Consider the following 12337-nt stretch of genomic DNA (forward strand, 5'->3'; position numbering starts at 1 on the left):
CTCAACATTGTTCAAATTTGAATCGTATTTGATAACTGTATTGATTCTTATTAATTGTTTTTCAATTCTATCAACGAAATTTGTAGGTTTTTCATTAGAACGTTGCTTAAAATGACATAACTCAAAATTTAGACACTGCAAATCCAAATTTTCACCAAACTGAGAAAGGAGAGCATTTTTTATCTCTTGCCATGTCGAAAATTCTTTCGTGCCAATGAAATCAAGAGCTTTTCCCACTAACCTGCTTTTTACAATAAAAGGAAAAATTTGCAATTCCGCTGGGTCAAATTTTGCAAAAATGAAATCAACAGAATCTATAAAATAATGTAATTTTGAAGAGGACCCATCAAAAACATTTATAAGCTTGATAGCTTTGTCACAATTAATATAATTATTAGAAGTGGTAGCGGAAATTATTGGCGTAGTTGCTGTTACGTCGTTAGTTGCCATTGTATTATCAAAAATAAATTAAACAATTAAAAAAAATGCAAATACTAGATATGATAGCTTAAAAGTTTGAAAATTGCGAAACAGAGTAAATAAAAAAAATGAAAACAAAAAAATAAAAAATTAATATAATTCGACTAACCTCAAGTATTTCCGTGAGAACGTGGCTTTACACCGGAACTGGTCGAAAACGTTGCAGCGTCTCAGATCAAGTGGATTTACACTGGAACGGGTAGAGAACGGGTGAAGAACGTTGTACCTTCTGGATCAACTGGGTTTACACTGGAACTGGTCGAAATTCTAAACTGTATGTAGTCGGAATGGTAGCCGACATGTTGCTTCTTCTGTGGAAATGCTTCACCATTTCCAGGGTCGAGTGGCTTTTCACTAAAGCTGGTTGAGAAGATTTCACGAAGTTGCTAGTTGCGCCTCCCCAGAACTTCCGAATTACTTTGTGGCTTTACACAACAAGTGGCCTTACACTTGGAATTCTTCGAAGTTGCTTACGGGTTCATTCAGTTTTCCTTCCTCGTGGCCTTACACTCGGAACTCAAATACTAAGTCACTAATTCTCCAATTTTCCAATTAACGATAAAAATCGATTAAAAAAAGGCTTTACTTTTTCTAATTGGAAATTCTACTGACTGCGCTACTTTTATTCTCTATAAAATGATATGTGTTTGTTGGAGAATTAAATAACGTAACTCTGAATGAAATGCACAAATTTATTTAGATGTTAACAGTTTAGGGTATAAGACTATACTAACTTAAGAATTACAAACTATCCTAAAAACCTCTCATAGTTCTTGATAATATCGTAAACACCTCGAGATACTCAGCGTGGATGTTTATCATCTTCTAAGTAGTCTGAATATTGAGATAAAACACACACACACACACTGGCGTGCTCGCCATAACAAACATTCATGTGCTGCAATATTCTCACTTGTAAATGATACAAAAACTGCATACAATTTGGTGTGTATAATTAGCAAGAGGGATAGCTATATATATATAGCTAATGGTATTCGGCCACCACCAGAATGGTTTTGTTCATTGGAAAAGAGTTTAGACAGCAATATTCAAACACTTCCAGAAATATCTGGGACACAAAAATATAATTTATCGCTTGCGGAAGACCATAGATACGATGCTGATTCTGATCAAGAATTAACCCAATTAGAAACTCTCTTTCACTGAAAAAAGAATGGAGCTAAATTCAATCCCACTATATGTACCTGCGATTCAGAAAATGTTATTCAATGCGACTAGTTTCGCAATCACCGAGACAGGTTTGGTTTCTGCTTTCTACACTTTTGTAAGTTACAGTAAAGTAGAGCAAAAAATAAGTGAACTTTACAAGTAAGTGCTGGTCGGTCAGCAGGATCTCGAATTACCATAAAGGCTTTATGGCCACACAACTATACCACTTTCGGACATTTACCTTCCAGGAACAGAAAGGCTCCTCATAATTTAGAAAGTTGTGTATATGGCAATAAATCATTGGGTATAATAAAACAAGCAAAAATGTAATACAAATATAAATTTTGACTATACCTAAATAAAAAGAATATTTAAATTGAGTTTTATTTTTCCCTAGTTGGTATCAACAACAATTCTTTATCTTTTATATATCGCAAACGGGGTCTTCTTCTTCTACTTCTTGGAGATCTTTCGATCTGTTTAATTCTGAAGCTGCCTCTGGTTAATTTCCTGGGAGGTAGATTGCCAACTATCCCTCCATCTTTTGGTGGTTTTCCGGGAGGGTTGTTTTCTAGTGCAATTTTTGGGAGTCTATTCTCATCCATTCGTCTTAAATGATTGTACCACATCCTCTTACGCCGCCTTCCCCATCTTACAATATCTTGAATTTTGCACTGCTCTCTGACATTTGTATTTCTCACCCTCTCTTCTTGTTTTGCGAATTTGACCAGACTATCTCCCGCAGACATCCCGACAATGCGGATGCTTTGTTGATCTGACTCCTTAGGTCTTTTACTGGGTCGTGTGTGCTTGATATATTTATGCCCAGTTATCTAAATTGCATCACCTGTTCTATGGGGTTGTTCTCAACCACTAACTTACATCTGAGCAGATCTTTTGCTATTGTCATAAATTTAGTTTTGTTAGTAGAAATGGTCATATTTAGTTGGCAGCTTGCCAGGCAACTCCGCCTGAGTTGTCTGATGGGTGGATTGAGTAGCTCATCGGATAACACTGCCGGTCCCAAGCCTGGATAAAGGAGGAGGGTCCCTAAGATGAGGTTAGGCACCTATCTGGGGTAAAGAATCCATACTGGCTCACAGAACTGGAACTGAAGATACAGCCTCGGTAAAAGGGGTGCTTAATAATATATTCCCTTTATTTGCGATGTAGCACTGTCAGTACTGTAGGCATCAGAGACTTGGAATTTGCGCAATTCTATGCTCCTTTTCTTTTAATAAACTAAATATGCACAAATTCATGATATTTATGTTTATGTATTTTATTGTTTTTTCCCACGATAAGCTTATTAATCTTTTTAGCGTCGATGAAAGAATGATTTTTTTGTTCTTGTTACACTTATTTTCTAATTAAGAAAAAAAACTTTAAACATTTATATAGTTTTCCAGCAAAATTCAGTGATTAAGATACCTATATTTTTCCAAATTTGATATTTTTCGATATAACATTCGAAAAAAAAAAACATTATTACACAGTTACAGTTTGTTCAATGAACATGGTATTCCCTTCAAATGGCCCAGTTTATCAAAAAATATTTTCTTCTTCTTAAAATGCCCTCTCCTCAATGGAGGTTGGCTACTACAATTTTAAACTCTTCTCTATCTTCAGCTGTTCAAAATTTAGCCCTGTCCATTGTCGGATGTTTCTGAGCCACGATAGTCTTTTCCTTCCTAGGCCTCTCTTTCCCTCGATTTTTCCTTTCACTATAAGTTGGGCATATTGGTACTTATTATTTCTCAGTATGTGGCCTAGGTATGATGTTTTTCTAACTTTTACTGTGTTAAAAAGTTCTCTTTCCTTGCCTATTCTATGTAGCACTTCTTCGTTTGAGGTATGCGATGTCCATGAAATTTTGAGTATTCTCCGGTAGATCCACATTTCAAAGGCCTCCAATTTATTTACGGTTGATGTTTTAAGGGTCCACGTTTCAACTGCATATAGAAGAGTCGACCAGACGTAGCATTTTGATAAACGTAGTCGAATTTCGAGTTTTATTCGAGAATCACAAAGCAGTTTTTTTATTTTTTCGAAAGATTTTCTGGCCTGTTCTATTCTCGATCTTATTTCTAGATCAGGATTTAGGCTGCTATCGATCCAACATCCCAGGTACTTAAATCTATTGACCTGTTCTAAAATGTGCCCATTTATTGTGCAAGGTACGTTTTGGTTTTTTCGGATTGACATCACTTTGGTTTTTTTAATGTTTATTTTCATACCAAATTGCTCACAGGTCGAGTTGGTCTTGTCGATGAATCGTTGTAGACCTAAGTCGGAATCCGCAATTAACACTGTATCATCGGCGTATCTGATACTGTTGATATTTACGCCATTCACCTTGACTCCATCCTTGGAATCCTCCAATGCTTCTTTAAATAGAAACTCGGAGTAAAGATTAAACAGCAGAGGCAACAGAACACATCCTTGTCTAACTCCCCTCCTAATTTCTACTTCTGCGGATGTGGAACCTTCGATCCTAACTCTGGCGTTTTGGTTCCAGTACAAGTTTTTTAAGAATTTGATGTCTTTTCCATCTAAACCGACTTCTTGCAAACGTTCCAATAGTAGGTCGTGTCTTACTCTATCAAATGCTTTTTCGAAGTCTATAAAGCATATAAATATATCTTTCTGTTAGTCGTAGCATTTTTGGGCGAGAACTAGTAAACTGAACAGGGCTTCTCTCGTTCCCATGCCGGCTCTGAATCCAAACTGATCGTCTCCGATGATTGTTTCGCACTTTCTATAGATACGATTATGTACGATTTTTAGTAGGACTTTTACTGCATGACTCATAAGGCTTATCAGACGGAACTCATTGCAGTGTTGTGGGTTTGGCTTTTTTGGTAGTGGGATGAATATTGACTCCAGCCAATCTTGGGGTATTTTACCTGTATCATAAATGCGATTGAATAAAAGGACAAATATTTCGATATTTTCTTCGCTGATTAATTTTAACGTTTCTGGGTATATTCCGTCTGGACCTGGGCTTTTATTTGTTTTAAGATGATTAATTGCATTTATGATTTCAGAATTGTTGGCCCTTCGTTGTTATTTTCCAATCTTGGTTCTTCTCGTATGTCGTGAAAAAGAATTTTAATATAGTTTTCCCATTCTTTCAGTTTGTCTTCCGTTGATTCTAGCAGTTTGCCATCCGTGTTCAGCATGGTGTGAAAAGTCGTTCTCTTGGTAGTCGATGTAAACTCTTTTACCTTTTTATGTAAATTAAGAGAGAGGACCGGGAAGAAGACGCATTTCCTGGCTTCAAAATTTACGAAAGTGGTATAACACGACTACCACTGAACTGTTCCGCGCTGCAATAAATAAAGTAAAGATAGCCGTGATGATCGCCAAGATCCGGAACGGATAGGCACTTTAAGAAGAAGATGTAAATTAAAAAAATCGTGCCTTTGTTGTAGTTCTTCTATTTCCACGCATTTTGTTTCCAGCCATTTCTCTTTTGCTTCGGTTATTCTTTTTTCGAATTATTCTATTTAGTCTTTTGTATTCTCCGTCCTTGTCATTTTTTCCTTTGGATTTTCTTAGTTTGTTCATTAATTGTAAAATCTCTTCTGTCATCCATTCCTGTTTGTTACTTCTAGGTGTTACTTTTAGATGTTTTTCCGTTACATTGTTCATTTGTTCTTTAATAGTTTTCCACAGAACGTTTATGTCATCGTACTCGCTAATTCTATTGTGGTCGATATTTCCTAAATTTTTGTTTAATTCTTTATTTACTGTCTGATGTATGGTGTCGTTTTTCAATAATTGGATGTCTAATAGTTGGTGTTGAGGTTTTTGTTTCTTTATTAGTTTCCATCTTGCGCGAACTTTTGCAACAACGGGATTATGATCGGAATTGATGTCAGTTCCAGGGTATGTTTTTGCACTGATGATTGCATTGTGATATCTTTTGTTGACCAATATGTAATCTATTCGATTACGGATTACTCTGTTTTCATTGTGTTGTGGTAAAGTCCAAGTGAACAATCTGCGAGGGTGTAATTTAAACCATGTATTTGTCGCTACCATGTTGTGTTGTTGGCAGAATTCTGTCATTCTATCTCCCCTGTCGTTCCTTGCTCCAAGTCCGAAGTCTCCGATCAATCCAGAAACTTTTCCTCTACCTAACTTAGCATTAAAGTCACCTAAGATAAATGTTAGGTCTCGTTTTTTGGTCATCTTTATAAGTTTTTCTACGTCAGCATACCACGCTTCTAGCTCTTCTATGGGTTTATCCGCCGTAGGGGCATAAGTTTGAATGATGTTAATATTTACTGGCTTTCCGGATAGTTGAATAAGAAGACATCGGTCCGAAAATGGCACAAAGTTTGTGACGGCATTGTTATATTTGTCTTCTAAAATTACTCCAACCCCGTTACGATGAACCGGATCATTATTACCCGAGTAATAGAAAGTTTTGTTCATGGTTTTAACTTTACCTGAACCTGGCCATCTAACTTCACTCAAACCCAATATCTGCAATCCTAAACGTTTCATTTCGTGGCATGCATTTGCTAGTTTTCCTGATTCGAAAAGACTTCTAACGTTCCATGTTGCAATCTTAAAGTTTGTATTTAAAATATTTAGGCTAATATGTACAAAAAATATCAGATTTGGAAAAAATCCACCCCATACCACTAAATTTTAGGTAAAAAACTATAACAAGAAGATTTTAAATTGATATAAGTGTGATTTTAAATTGAATGCTCGAATAGATGAACTTTGATAAAATAAAAGGCAGATATCGAGCACAGTTTTATTAATTTAATCTTGCCCAAGTACTTTCGCTCCTTAGAGCATCTTCAGGGGCATTTCGTCAATTTTGGCCTATCCAACAATCTGTTGAGAATGTCATAAACATAAAATTGTACATTACACTACACGACACAGAGACAAACAGTTTAAAATTTTTTAAAAATAGGCGAAGCTACATTATGGTTTACATCAGGAGAGAGAATGATATCTCCCTACCGAGACATTAAAAATCAAAATATAGACAAATACGCATTGTGTCTCAAGAACATTGAACTGATGGGATTGAAGGCTGATGTAACTTTTTCTGAGTTTGATGATTTACTTCACTATCTTTAAGTCTCTGTTTCAGCCTACATGATACAGCGCATTACTATCCTAACCTAAACTTCAAACTACAACACACTGGAAATGTTTGATGTATTATGTAAAATAATAAACAAAAAATCTATTACTTTATTTTTAAAATCAATTTTATTTTAATACAATATCACACGTTCATCGCACTATGCGCTGCCCAACCTTGGATACAAGACAATGCAGGTAATGGTAATTTCAAGACGTTTTTCAAGTACAAATAACACTTTTTCGATCCCATATGACGTATTGTAAAAGCGGTAGCCAAATCATCGTCACTCCAAATTGCTTTTTCACCATGTAATAGTTTTATTTGAGCTTCAGAAAACGTTGATCGAAGTATTATATCTTTCATCTTCTTCCTTTTCAAACTTGTCTGAAAAAATATAAAAAAAAAATTATGGTGGGTATTACAAAATTAGCGAGATATCTAACAAAGATACTAACATTATGTTTACACTTAATAGACAAAGATCACAATCGTATTTCCCCTCCACATTGTGCATAAAAAATCATAGCGTTATACCGAAGGATAAAACTGATTGTTCCCGATCCATTCAATATGCGACTGTTCAGAAAACTACAAAAAGAGTACAAATAATAAAATGGTACTTTGAAGGCCATTCTGTACAAGAAATTATTAATTAATTTATTGCAGCTTTTGAAAATAGGCCAATATATGTAGAAAAAACTGTTTATTCCATTATTAATCAATTTGAAAAGTGAGCAAAGTATCTAAGTGAAACATATAGCAACAAATTCCGTCGAGTATAACTCACAACCTGACGAAAATAGTCAACGCCTCATTCAAGCTCTCCTACAAATAGTTGGAAAGTAACCAATACAATCATGCTCCCTAAAAAAGACAAACAACTGACCAATCCCAACTCTTACAGTTGTCTATTTCTCTTTTAAACGTCATTGGTAAAGTATTAGAGAGAATTCTTAAAGAAATACTTCTAGATTTTACCACAGGAAACAGTCCCTCATTCCAATTCGGCTTTCGAGAAGGTCACTCCACCAATACTGCGTTGAATGAAATGGCCACTCACATCACCCAAAATTTAAATGACAGAAAATTTTGTTTACAAAAATAAATTAAAAATGTACGCTCTTATTGCTTTAAACAACCACTGTATAATGACAAATTATTGGCGACGGGGCAACAGAAAGTTTTGTGGAAAGTCAATGGCATGCAGTGTTGCAGTTGTATATCTAATTTACAACTTAACGTATGGTATGTATACACAGAGAACTTTTTTCAGGAACATTTAGAAAAAACATACTGTTAATAGTTTCATACTGATTGCCAGTAATAATGAAAAATTGTTGAAAAATATAATGCAGGTGTTACATATAAAACTAACTTTCATTATTAAACATCAACTTTAAAATTTTTAGAAATTTTTGCAAAATTTAGTTCTTATTTTGAAATTTCTATGATGCTTATAATCTGATCTTTGCTCATTACTTACCTGTATCTTCATTATTGTTCTAGTATTGGATTTGATACAATTTTCAAGTAATTCCCTTTCTTCTTCCAGCTTTGACAATTTGTTCAACAATTCTTTTTTGTGACTAATTACAGCCGAAAGTGGACTTTCTATATCTTCTTTTATTTTGTCTTCCTCTGAACTCTGAAATATAAAATATTTTATTGAGAAACGAAACCACCATCTTTTGCATAGAAATTCCACCACTGTTCCCTAATAATATACACTGTCAGCAGTCAAAGAAGTGTACATGTAATATTAAATATGGGATTAAATACTATGTTTTCAACTGCAACAGACAGAGTATATTTTATATCGGCAATGGTGCTACAGTTCTTCAGTTAACTATGAACAACTAGTACCTATAGACAGGGGGCTGTGGTACATTATACTTTTTTCGGGGTTTGTAGGCCATAGTTTTGAATTATTCCTGGTGAAGCAGATGTTATCAAATATAATGTAGAAGCAGATTTCCTCCTCTTGCTCACTAAATGATATGGTAAATAATTAAAAGCTCTAACATCTAAAGTTAAGCAATTTAATTGAAAATAAGAGATGCCCTGGTCCAAATTGGCATTGGAATTTTAGGTGCATCTGGGTAAAGGTTTTGTATTTCATAGTGTTAAGGCCCATATCCTCTTTAAATGAAGAACATTTTCTTTTTGGTTAAAGTAGATCAGGTACCGTACAATCTTCAAATAAAATTAAAGAGAAAACATATAACAATGGGTATCAATAACATATTGGTTATTGTGTTACTTGTTGTCTTGTTTTTTTTTTAAGGGGATAGTTACATATACTGCCTCATAAAAACAGATAAGATTAGAATATTAGAGTTTAAATCTTTGTGTGTGATATTAAATTAATTATCCAATGCAGTATGCAGATCAATCAGCAAATTGGTTAATTTTAGACTGGATTTTTATCTATTATAACTGTATTGCTACTAATTTCAAATTTGATTAAATATTAACCTGAACCTAATAGATTGGGTAGGAGATTCCACATCCATCTTCGTAAACATTTCTTAACCAATTTTTTTTAAGTATCCCCTCTGGTATCTTACCTTAAGGTTTATATATTGAATATCTTTGAAAAAAATTACCACAAAGTTTACAAATCCTATATATTAAGTATCATGGACTATTTTAAACTAATTTATTGCAATAGTCTGCATAATTTAAAGAAAAGTTTGGTGAAACACACAAAAAAGAAAATTAAAATTACGAAACAATTTGAGATACTGATTGCTACTAGAAGTAGCACTAGAAAAACCAAAAAGTATTATTATGATGGCAACCAACCCTCAAACTTATACCAATATAGTGCAATAAAAGTACTAATTAGTAACACAATCATACCATCCTTAAAGATTTCTCATCTGTTTCAAATTCATCATCACAGCTTCCACTTGTTTCAGCTTTAACCTTACATGGCCCTAAATTTAATTGAGGAACAGCCTTTGCTGACAACTTCCGTTTAAAGTGGGGATTAGAAAATTCTTCTTTATAGTTTCTAATATAATCATCCAAATTAAAATGGTTTGAGCACACCATTAAGTTGTTCAAATCGTCATGTTTCTTCCAACCACACTTAACTTTCCAAAGCTGGCTGAGTTCTATGTTACCAGGAAATCTGTGAAATTTGTAAGGAACTTTTCCACTTTCATTAAACTTGACAAATCTATTGGGACATGATTTTACGGCACATTTAAAAGGAGGGGTGCTAAAAACAGTATATTAGACCAAATAATTTACAAGGATTTAAAAGAGATACTTACAATTTCGTTGCATCGCATCCTACTTTTTCAATATAATCCGGAACATTATTAAGAATATTATATATTTCACTTTCCATTATGAATAGTGTTATTAGTAAATATTTTTCCAATCTTCTCCACTACGATTCAAATTAGGAAACAAATCAGAAGAAACAAATAATATCACAGTACATTTCCACCTAGCAGTGCCAGTCCCGTGTTAACTAGTAAAACGACAATTGGCGCATCGCCTGGTGCCAGGGTGCATAACTATATATACATGTCGGTAAATTCAAAAGACATGTAAAATTAACTGGGATTCTAAACTCATTTTAAAGTAAGGAAAAATCAATATAATCCTAAAATAACAAAAAAAAAAACCCTAATTCTATACGATATCTTTATTTTTAATTACATTAAAATGCCAAAGTGGATAAAAAAACTAAAGAATAAAATATAGAATAAAATCTTGGGCAATGATTAGTTTTTTCCAACTTTGATTATATCCTTATCTTTAAAATGACTAGCGCATATTCTGTCTTCTCTAATTTAGGGCTTTTAACAGCTAGCATTCACCATCGACCCATTTATCAAACATATCAATATAATTTCGTGGAATTGGAAAACAGTATTGCTTGCTAATAGTATCTATGCAATCTGGAATACGTCTTCTTTTTTGTTCAGTTTCCATTGCTATTCCATGTATTGTGTTCAATTCCATAATTAAAAATCGTCGAAAATTGTACCTTTTTACATTATTTATGAACATTTTATGAATGAGAATGAAGGGAAGGAAGACTACTTTAATAAAGTGACAGGTGTTGACAGTGACAACTCATATGGAGGTAAAATCATGGTAAACTCGGTTCGCTAATCCCAGTCCGAACTGTCTAGTGAATTTAGTAATTATTTTTTTGCGAAGTTAGTTACTTTTTGACAGACTAAAAGTGGCTGGAAATTACTATACAACCAAGCACCCGTACTCATAGCCAATATTAATAGTAAACAAACTAAATAGTAAATAAAATAGAACTTTGCGAATTACCGACAATCAATATTTATTTATCTGCACCATATAATAAATAGTTATGTTAAATTATAACAACTAAATATATATTTTTTAAATATATACTACCCAAAATTTGATGGGTTTAGTATACACTTCGACTATTTAGAATAATTCTTCTTTTTTTAAAGAAAGAAGTCTGTAATAGCAGGATACTTGAGCTATTAATACTGAGAAGTAGGAATTGTTGTGTTGTAGGTTTCCGACAATGAATCTGTCAAAATTTGTCCGAGCTAAGCGAATGGAGTTTACATGTGTATTCATTGTACCATGGGTAAAATGGTTTCTTGTCAACATGCAGGAACGAGACTAGCAGTGCCATCAAACGGAAGGGTGCACAAATAAAAACGTGTGTTGACCTTGGCTATCCTTCCAATCTACTGTGAATAAAATTTTGCCAGGTAAATAAAACTCTTCTTTCTGAGTAATCTAATCCAATCCAATACAATTGATGAATTAGGAAATACATTGGTGGGTAAGAATGAGAACTTCGGAAAAATTATATAATTAACAAAGTTTGAATATTTGAAGACTGACTTATATTTTATTTAACTGAGTTGCGGCCATCGACTAACTCGATGGTTGCGGCAAATGTAGGCAACATACAGTTCATTGTTGCAGTATTGCGGGAGGCTCAATATGTATATGCTTAATAATTAGAAAATATAATCGAAATGAAATATAATATCAAAAATAGAAACTGTAGAACCAAATACAAATACGCTCGGTTGCTTCTTAAATGTTTTATTTATTTGTTACACATCGCATATTATAGTGATTATTATTATTTTTATTAGAGTGCACCACAATACGCGCATTTGCGTTTGTAAATCGTAACATCTTACTTTAAATATAATTTCCCGCATTTGTTCGCATTCAAAATTTCCCTTTACATAAAAATGTACAAAATTACTATACACACAATTCCGAATGACACCAAAACCTGTGTTTTAATTTAATCGTATAGGGAATATGCAAAACAAAGAAATAGTTAACAATTGTTTTTTAGTCTTTTTATCCAATACTACTTGTATGTCGTTTGAGTATATTAAGGCCTCCATCTTTACCGGTTATAATAATTGGTTCTCATTAATTAGATCATTACTATTATGAATGGTAATGGGCTAAGACTGTCTTCTTGTTAAATACCTCTTTTCCAATTTATTTTTTCCGTCGTTGCCCCACTATTTGTACTCTTAAAAGGAGATAGAATGTATAAAGAATAGCAAAATTAGGTCTAAT

General features: G+C 33.6%; 1 protein-coding gene across 1 annotated transcript; it reads right to left on the reverse strand.

The window, feature by feature from the left end:
• Window positions 1-6861: 6861 nt before the first annotated feature.
• LOC140438510 (uncharacterized) lies at window positions 6862-10246 on the reverse strand. Its single transcript, XM_072528170.1, has 4 exons — window positions 10051-10246; window positions 9632-9995; window positions 8253-8414; window positions 6862-7153 (listed from the first exon to the last, which is right to left on the reverse strand). The coding sequence occupies exons 1-4, from the start codon at window positions 10125-10127 to the stop codon at window positions 6911-6913; spliced, it is 846 nt and encodes a 281-aa protein (XP_072384271.1). The 5' UTR covers window positions 10128-10246; the 3' UTR covers window positions 6862-6910.
• Window positions 10247-12337: the final 2091 nt, after the last annotated feature.

The sequence above is a fragment of the Diabrotica undecimpunctata genome, chromosome 4 (assembly GCF_040954645.1).
Source record: "Diabrotica undecimpunctata isolate CICGRU chromosome 4, icDiaUnde3, whole genome shotgun sequence".
Lineage (NCBI taxonomy): Eukaryota > Metazoa > Arthropoda > Insecta > Coleoptera > Chrysomelidae > Diabrotica > Diabrotica undecimpunctata.

What these genes read in the sequence shown, in the direction of transcription:
- LOC140438510 (XM_072528170.1), bottom strand. Translation starts at nt 10,127, where the DNA reads ATGGAAAGTGAAATATATAATATTCTTAATAATGTTCCGGATTATATT. An exon ending in ATGAGAAATCTTTAAGGATG is followed by an intron (nt 8,415 to 9,631) that starts GTATGATTGTGT and finishes TTTATATTTCAG; the next exon opens with AGTTCAGAGGAAGACAAAAT. An exon ending in GAACAATAATGAAGATACAG is followed by an intron (nt 7,154 to 8,252) that starts GTAAGTAATGAG and finishes ATATTTTTTCAG; the next exon opens with ACAAGTTTGAAAAGGAAGAA.